Source organism: Balaenoptera acutorostrata, chromosome 6 (assembly GCF_949987535.1).
Source record: "Balaenoptera acutorostrata chromosome 6, mBalAcu1.1, whole genome shotgun sequence".
In the NCBI taxonomy this organism is placed as follows: Eukaryota; Metazoa; Chordata; class Mammalia; order Artiodactyla; family Balaenopteridae; genus Balaenoptera; species Balaenoptera acutorostrata.
This window is the reverse complement of record NC_080069.1, coordinates 118,289,221-118,297,473: the sequence shown is the minus strand read 5'-3', so window position 1 is coordinate 118,297,473 and position 8,253 is coordinate 118,289,221. Positions and strand designations below refer to the sequence as shown.

Genomic DNA, 8,253 nt, shown 5'->3' with positions numbered 1-8,253 from the left:
GTCTTTTATATGGAAACAGAAAATTGGGAGGGAGAACGAAAGGGGAACTAGCCAGCTGCTTAGATATTTCTGCAGTCGGAATGGGGCAGCTGGCTTCAAGACAGGAAGGGGTCCCCACAGCAACATGGCACCAGCGACTGGACCAGGAGCAGTTTACTGAAGCACCGTTTTCTACTAAGTCTTACCCCAAGCTAAGCAAGTTAAGGTTACAATGGAAAGCAACACTGTCTGTCTGGAGTATCTTTCTTAAGAGCACAGAGATGAGTTGACATGCAGCAAGGCGATGGCAGGGCAAGCGGCGTGGGCCAGGCTAACCTAGGAGCAGAGGATCAATTCACGAAGAGCGAGCGGGTAAATTCAATGTAGTCAAAAGCAGTGGGGAGTTCGCGGCCCTTGCCGTCCACGTAGGGCTTCATGTGGGAGACGCAGTAGTCGGCTTGTTCCCGAGTCAGGTTCTGGAGAGCAAGGCGGCACCTGTCAGCCAAGCCCCCACCAGCCATGCCCACTGAGGCCGGGGGACGAGGCCGACTTCAAGAACGTTAATGCCCAAGCTTCAGGACCTCTGCTGCTACGGCCTTTAGCCTGGACTGAGTTTCATTTGAAAATGGGGATAAAATGCCTGCACCCAGCAGCTAACGCTCAAAACTCGGGTGTGTTACTCTAGACTCGGCTCTGCCCCTAACCCAGGGGGCAACCTTGCCTGGGCTTCACTCTTCAAAGGAACCCCTCACCCCCACCCCACACTAGGGAAGCAGAGCCCCAGACCTGGTACAGCTCCTCCTTGGTCACATAAGGCTTCCCTTCGGAGCTCAGGGCCCGGAAGGCGCTCTCGATCTCCTCACTGGACTTGACGTTCTCGGTCTCACGGCTGATCATGAAGGCCATGTACTCTTGCAGGGAGACGTGGCCGTCCCTGGGGGGCCAAAGTGCAGTGAGCAGGGAGGGTGCGGTAGGAACCGCGTGCAGAGCTGCTTCTACCACGTTCCCTGATGCTCACCTGTTTGGATCCACAGTGTCCAGGATGGCCTCGAACTCGGGGTCGGGCTCCCCTTCCTCCACCATGGGCAGGTCGTAGCCCAGGGAGCGCAGGCAGGACTTGAACTCCTGGTGGTTCAGCCGGCCAGACTTGTCCTTGTCAAAGTGTCTGTGGCACAAGGCTGAGGGCTCAGCACAGAGGCCCTGCTGCTGAGCCCGCCTCCCCTGCCAGGAAGGGCGCAACGCATACTCACTTAAACATCATGCTGAATTCTTTGAGGGCCTCCTCGGTCACCCCGGTCGTGTTCCTGGAAGAAAGAACAGAATTAGGGACCGGATCCTCCACCCCATGCAGCTGGTGACACGTTCTGTCCTCCCAGTAAACTGACTGCTGGACGTGGGGGCGGGCCTGCTGCTGCTGTGCCCACCCGGGGAAGCTGCAGCTACCTGGCCTGGATCTGCTGCTCCAGGTTGTGCTGCATGCGCATGCCCAGCTGGTCGAGCTGGTCCCACTGCTGGGCCAGGCCCACGGTGCTGTGCTCTGTGTACTTGTTGTCCAGGATCAGGGCTTCCTCCATGGCCGCCCCCAGGTCCTCAATCTTCTTGAGCTGACTTCTCATGGCTCGAATCTCCTGGTGCTTGCGCTGCGGGGGTGAGGGAGCAAAGATGCGTGGGACAGGGGCTCTTGCCTCGGTTACCGGGCCTGAGAGCCTGCTTAACAGCCCTCCTCGGTCTCCGCACCCCCAGCCTGAGACCTGCAGGGCTGCCTGCAAGGGCAAAGTGGGGATGGGGTGAAGTTGAAGACATCCAGCAGCCTCAACAGAGGAAGAGGCGTCAGTGTGACAGTCACAAATCAGTGGGTTGACCTGCCAGGGAAACAGTATATACTGAGGACCAAAGGAGCCTCCTCCTTTCCCAGTAGAGCTCCTGGTAGCAATTGTCAAAGACAAAAAACTCTTTTAAAATGACGGAGGTCCTGGGCTGCTTTAAGCCAAGGGAAAGGGGGGTACCTGGCCAGCCCACCTTGTACCCGACCTGAAGCCAAGTACGCCTGCTGGCAGTGGTGGGGTGAAGGGTTTTAGCCGGGCCAGAAACACTAAGGGAACTTACTTTGGTAGCTTCAAGCTGGGATTCGAGGGTCCCGGATTCTTCCACCATGCAGGACCTAAACACAGAAGCACAGTGAGGCAAGAGGCCCGATCGCCAGCTCGAAATTAACTTCCCTCAGATAAAAGTGCCTGCAGTCTCAACTTCCTCTTATTAGGGTATGAAACCTATCTGCTATTGGCTATCTTTTCTTAAGCAGCTCTGGGAGCCAGGGAGGGCAGGTAATACTTCTCCAGTATACTTCTGGGAAGCTGCTGCCTGATGTGGTTGCCACCTGGTAAGGCCAACAGATAAGCCAGGGCTGAGCCCCCATCCAGCCTGCTCCCTGCTCCCCAGCTGGGACCCCTTGTCATGTGGCTGGCTCCTTAGGCCCTTGAAGGGGTACCTCGGGAACTGATTTTACGTTCCTCCATGGGAACAGAGAGGGGCTGCAGGCCTGGCAGCATGTTTCCTCCGCAACCAGGGGGAGAAGGACGCCTGTGCAACCCTTCAGGCAGGAGACCCGAAGGTGAGGGGAGGCTGGCAGCCACCCCCAGAAGTCCTGGGGTCTCCTGCAGGCTCCTGAGGAGGGGAGCCACACTCTAGGGTAAGCGACAGCAATGGGAGGAGATGCAGTCAGATGACCCCTTGACATGGGAACTGGGGTGTGAAGATCACGACCAGATTTGGGTTTGGTCCTGCCCAAAGGAGAGGTGGCTGTGACTAAGCCCCAGATTCAGGTTCTATCATCTACAGACACAGCGCCAGAGGCTCCTTCCAGGGCTAAGTTCTGAGGGAGCAGGGGGTCTCTGGGGAGCCGACAGAGGCTTTCCGAGAGAACAGTGTGAGGTCACAGAGGCTACCAGTGAACGAAGACAAATGAGGTTACGTGCAGGGATGAGTCACACTGTGTGCGTGTCCTGGGTGGGGTTTTAGCCCGGCCTCCCCTGTACCCACCTTTGCCCCAACCTACCCTTTCAACACCCAGCGAGCCAGCATTAGCTGTGAAATCTCCCCAGGTTCAAAGTGCTCTAGCAAGGCAAGGCACCAGGCTTCCTCCTACCCCAGCAGATCAGACTCACAGTCACGCCATGTCCCCCCAGGAAAAGCACACCCCCAGGACCTGGGGGCAGGAGGCCGGGTGCTGGTGCAGTGGGAGGAGGACAGACCCCTCCTTCCCACGCGGCCACGGGCGGTGGGTTAGTCAGAAAGCAGAGCCGCCTGGGGAAGTCAAGAGTGCACGGGTAAAACCACAGCGAGGTAAGAAAAGAAACAGGAGAAAAACCTTCCAGACAGATCATCCCCAACTTCATACTGATAGACACGAATGACCCGACGATACGCTATGCTATTCAAAGAAAAGAAACCAAATGAATACACCAAAGGAAGGGGAGGCAAGAGCATACCGAGACAGACACACACCACAAGGCCCAAGCTGGACAGTGCACAGGCAGGGCCTCCTGGCGCCCAGGCAGGGACGTGGTGGAGGCCGAGCCGACAGCCAGCCTGGGAGGGCAGGCAGCCTTGGGCGGCTCACACGGGGACCGGGCAAGACGGGACAGGGCTGGGAGGAGCCACGTGGTAAGGGGAGCATGGCACCTCATGGAGACAAGTCCAATGCCAGCAGACATGGCCACGGGCACCGGGGAGGAGAACAGACCCCAGGGCAGCTTATGAGCTCGAGCTGAACCTGCGATCCCTGGATCCCGCCCCGCTCTGCCTTCAGCACGTGCTTGCCTGAGTGTGGGTATGCTCCTCCCGCTGCCGCCTCTAACACCTGACGTGCCTGCCTGCAGGGCCTCGGGAGCGCTAGTCTAAGCCCATGGTCCCGGGAGAGAATGCAAGGGTGCCCGATCCGGGCAGAGGCCAAGGCCTCGTGGGGAGGCCCCACTGGCACCGGGCACGACGGCCCTGCTCCTCTCGGGGCTCCTCCCAAGTCCTGTGTCTCTCCATCACCCAGAAACCCTGAGCACTTGGGCTTCCTCTTGAGGCAAAAGACAGCCTCAGCCCTCCGTGGAGGCGCTGGGGGAGGAGGGGGTCAGTGCACAGACCGGGACTTAGTGCACCAGCTGGAGCCCCTCAACAATGTCATCCTATTTCACGCCCATGACCTCCTAGGCACTAAGCATGATCCCAACAGACACATGGGGGAACAAGGCAGAAAAGAAGTCCAGTATAATCCCAATGGCTGAATAAGCATGGGGATTCTCAGAGGCTTTGGACTCCAGCTCTGGCCTTCTGGCCCCATCTTATTCCCTAAGAGAACCCTTGGCATCTGAACAGGAAGGTGGGAGCGGCTCCCCTCCCCAGACTGCAGGCCGTCAGGGACAGTGGGCCATGGGTGCCAGGGAAGCGGGCGAGGGTAGGGCGGGGGACGTGCAGCCTGCCCCAGGCGGGAAGGTCCATTCTGGGATCCTCTGCAAGCCAGGCCACGAGGGGACAAAGGGCAGAGGGACAAGCACACGAGACACCATCACACCACAAAGCCCGGAGAAATAAGAAGTCAATATTAACCCATCGAGGAGATACGTTCTGTGGAGATGGGATCCAAGCAGCCACAAGACAAGGTGGTGTCCGGACAGCAGCATCGCGAGGTGGGGGACAGAAGCAGACACAAGAAAGAGAAAAAAAAAAACAAAACCAAGGTCATCAGTACCCACGCTGTGCTCAACCCTGTACCCTTGTCACCGTCGCTGTGCAGGGCAACCACGGGCCACGCTCAGTCCCACCCAATCCAGGACATCCGGTGACTCCATCTCTGGAGAAGTTCCTTCGAGAACCCTCCCAACCCTGCCCACCCCTCTGGCTCCAGCCAGACCAGGCTGCGCTCCTAACCCTTCTTCCCACACTCTGGGGCCCGAGGCCTGGGCATTCAGCCCCCAGGACCGAGCACTCCCGGGGCCGCACCTGGTCTCCTGGATCCACTGGTGGAAGGCGTTGGCGTGCTGGGCGAACTCCTGGCGCAGCTTGTCGTTCTCCTCCTGCCGGCGCTGCTCCTTCTGCAGCTCCAGCTCCCTTTCCTAAGGACCGAGGGAGGAAAAGGCGTGTCATCCCCGACCCCCTTCACGGACAGGCTCGAGGCTCAGCCACTGACCGGCTGGTCTCAACATTTGAGAGGAACAGGAGTAGTTTTCTGAAGCTACTCGGGGGTCAGGGAGGACGAGCTGTTCATCTCAACCCACAGACAGCACGGAAGGTGTCTGGGAGGCATTTGCCAGCCCGCTTCCCCAGAGACCTTGCAAGACGCGGGGCGGGGGAGGGCCGATCACAGCCATGCGGGCCTGTGGGACCCACACAGGGTGACTTGTGATGAATGAAACTGCGCTTCCTCCCCGACCTCCTCACGCTTCAGCCAGGAAGGGCTTCCCTGCCCAGGGCCCCACCCGGCCCAGCGGAGAAGGGCACCTTGATGATCTTCTGCAGGTTCCTCCAGGTCTCCTCCAGGGCCTCCATGGTGAACCAGGTGTAGGGGTTGGAGGCCACGCGGAAGCTCTTGATCTGGCGGTCCAGCTCCGCCAGCTGGTTGAAGTCGGCCTGGGCCGAGCTGAGCGAGGAGCGGAAGGCGTCGTGGGCCTCGCGCAAGGCCTTGATCTCTTCCAGGGAGTTGCAGCGCACCGGGTCTGTTAAGTCCTCCTCTGCGTTTTCAAACCAGCTGTTGAAGGCAGAAGCCTTTTTGGCAAAGGTCAGGAAGAGGTCCTCCACCTGAAAGCAGAGGAGACTGAGTCAGCACAGCTGCAAGGGCTGTATGGACCATCCTTGGTGGGCGGGTGGGCGGCGGTGTGGGCACCAGAAAGGCGGGGGTAGTTCCCAGGGCGTCGGGCTTGCTCAGCTTGGCTCGGCTCGGCTCTCTGCCGCCCTTCTCCCACTGCTCGAAAGTCCTCCCTCTTTCTCCCCTTGCTCCCCCTTCCCTGGGACATGCAAGCTCAGTCTTCCCGGAAGCCTCCGAGCAGCAGCCTCACGAAGGCAAGGGTCCCATTTCCCTTGGTTTACGTTGACTCCACACCCCCGTGCAGAACCTCTGTCCCGGGAGAGGGGTTTGCTTTCCCTATGCGTTGAGCTGGTTGAGCTCGGCTGGGGCCAAGCTTACCTTGCGGAAATGACTCTGAGCCTCCAGCAGCTTCTTCTTTCGGGTGGCTGAATTGGCCAGAAGCTGGCTCCACCTTTTCATGAGGGCGGCGTGCCGGGCCTCGATGGCCTTTGACTGGATGTGCTTGGCGGCCAGCAGCTGATCTTTGAGGGTAGTGATGTTGGCGATGCCCTCCTGCTGGAAGGCCTGCAGGCCAGCATCGAAGGTTTCCTGGAACAAGGAGCGAGAAGGCAACATGCAGGGACCGCACTGAGATGAGATCGTACACCTTCCGGCGCCTCAGCTCGGACGGCACCTGCATCTGTCCAGCCAGCTGCCCAGGCCAGACTGTCAGCCTCGAGTCCCCACCTCCTCCTGACGCTTGGTCACACCTTGGTCACCACTTTTCTGCATCTCCTCCAGACCTCAGGTCACTGAGGCAGCTCCTCCCAGACCCTGCTTTCAGCCTCGGGCTGAGGCACCCGGGCTCTCCACACTACCTCTGCCAAGAATACCCGCCCAGCTCTTCCCCAACCACTTTCAGTTTACCCTCCGTGATCTAGCTTGGATGTCACCTCCTCTGGGAAGACTTTCCCGTCAACGCCTGCCTGCTGGAAACCGAGTCAGACACCTCTTGACTGAAGTCCACATCCTGCTGTGCTCAGCCCTTTTAGCACCCATCAGGCTACAGCTCAGAGGCCTAGTCTGAGAGCTTCCTGAGGACCAGGACTGTATCTTGTTTATGGCTGGCCCCTAGGGCCTAATATAAATAGTCAAATGTCTCAATGAAAGATGCTGACCGTCATTCATCCACCAGGAAATACTATGTGAGAATATTTCAATCAATCAACAAAGTAGCCACGACTGACCTGTTTGGTAAGGAGAGTTTGGACAGAAGATAGATCTCGACCATAATCATCTGTCTTCAAGCTGTTCTCCTTTTCACCTAGAAAACCAAGCATGGGAAATCAACCATCCCTTCTCAATGTAACAAATTTAAAAAAAAAGAAAAGAAGAAAAAAGAAGAGCGAGGCACCTATTATTTTGCTTACATTTGAATTCCAATACTACTGACAGCAGTCTCTGAACCCCAATGAGCTGGCTCCTCCCTGCACCCGGGCCCCCTTCTATGTCTGTGTCCTGAAGAGGGCCCTCCAGCCTGTCCTAGATGCTGTTCAGTCGCTACTTATGCGACAGCAACTACCAAGGTCATGTGGGTCCTGAAATCAGTGCAGTTCCTTGTCGCCTGGGGGCTGGATCACACCCTGGACCCGTGTAGCTCAGGGGACAGTGCCGGTGTAGGCTGGTCTGGCTCGTGTGGCCCTTGTTTGTGTTGTGGTGCCCACTGCTTCTTTCAGCGTTACAGGACCTTTGTTTTGTTAACCCTCGTGCCGGCCCAGGGGCACCGCTGAGGCTCGGCTCTCTGCCTCAGGACCCTGTCTCCCGCTGCCACCAGTGGTCTGCCCGGCAGCAGGGGTCTCTGATACGCTCACATTCCAGCAGTTTCTTCTCCGCAGAAGAAAACCAGCTGCGTAGGAAGCAGACAGGCTGTGGTTCTGAACAATCTTCCCGGCCCGGGAGGGTAAGAGGCTTGGGCAGCGCCGAGGCCGTGCTTACCAATCCAGGACTCCACCACGTCAGCCTTCCAGTTGAACTGAAGGAAGGCCGAGTTCTCGTCGAGCTTTGCCTTCCTCTGGGCGGCAGCTTTCTCCAAGTCTGATACTTTCCCATTCAGGCCCTTCATCTTTGAAGAGATGTTCTCCTCATGGTGATTGTTCTAGGCCGTGGAAAAGGCACACTCTGTCAGCCTCGCCCCTGCTGCAGTTACCTGATCTGCACCCTCCCTGCAGGGCGCAGGCAGGCTTGCAACCTCTGTGACAGGCCGTGCTCCCCTGCCCACCGCCAGGAGAATGGGGGAAGGCTTTTCTAAGAGCCTTAAAGAGATGAACACTGGCAATTCTACTCCTACAAGTAATAATGAGGAATGTGATAAAATGTTAAGTCACAATGATGTATTCATCAGTGTCATTTTTGACAGCAAAAAATTAGAAAAAGCCTAAATAATTATGACTCAATGGCTACTATACGTATGCAATAAAAACAACGGCTTGGAACAATATTTTCAC

At 57.7% G+C, this 8,253-nt stretch overlaps 1 protein-coding gene across 8 annotated transcripts in view; it reads right to left on the bottom strand.

Annotated features, from left to right (window-relative positions):
- Positions 1-3: 3 nt before the first annotated feature.
- SPTAN1 (spectrin alpha, non-erythrocytic 1) overlaps positions 4-8,253 on the bottom strand; it is a 59,802-nt gene continuing 51,552 nt past the window's right edge. For 3 of the 8 annotated variants that reach the window (XM_057548503.1, XM_057548507.1, XM_057548504.1), the window contains exons 45-57: positions 7,745-7,904; positions 6,997-7,073; positions 6,149-6,358; positions 5,467-5,763; positions 4,969-5,081; positions 4,576-4,593; positions 3,347-3,409; positions 2,086-2,140; positions 1,423-1,619; positions 1,230-1,283; positions 998-1,144; positions 766-913; positions 5-455 (exon numbers count right to left, since the gene is read on the bottom strand). In XM_057548503.1, the coding sequence (XP_057404486.1) occupies positions 330-455; positions 766-913; positions 998-1,144; positions 1,230-1,283; positions 1,423-1,619; positions 2,086-2,140; positions 3,347-3,409; positions 4,576-4,593; positions 4,969-5,081; positions 5,467-5,763; positions 6,149-6,358; positions 6,997-7,073; positions 7,745-7,904 (1,665 nt within the window). In that variant the 3' untranslated portion in view covers positions 5-329. Of the gene's footprint in view, positions 456-765; positions 914-997; positions 1,145-1,229; positions 1,284-1,422; positions 1,620-2,085; positions 2,141-3,346; positions 3,410-4,575; positions 4,594-4,968; positions 5,082-5,466; positions 5,764-6,148; positions 6,359-6,996; positions 7,074-7,744; positions 7,905-8,253 lie in introns of all 8 variants that reach the window. The other 5 variants (XM_057548502.1, XM_057548506.1, XM_057548508.1 and 2 more) reach the window with 3 other exon arrangements.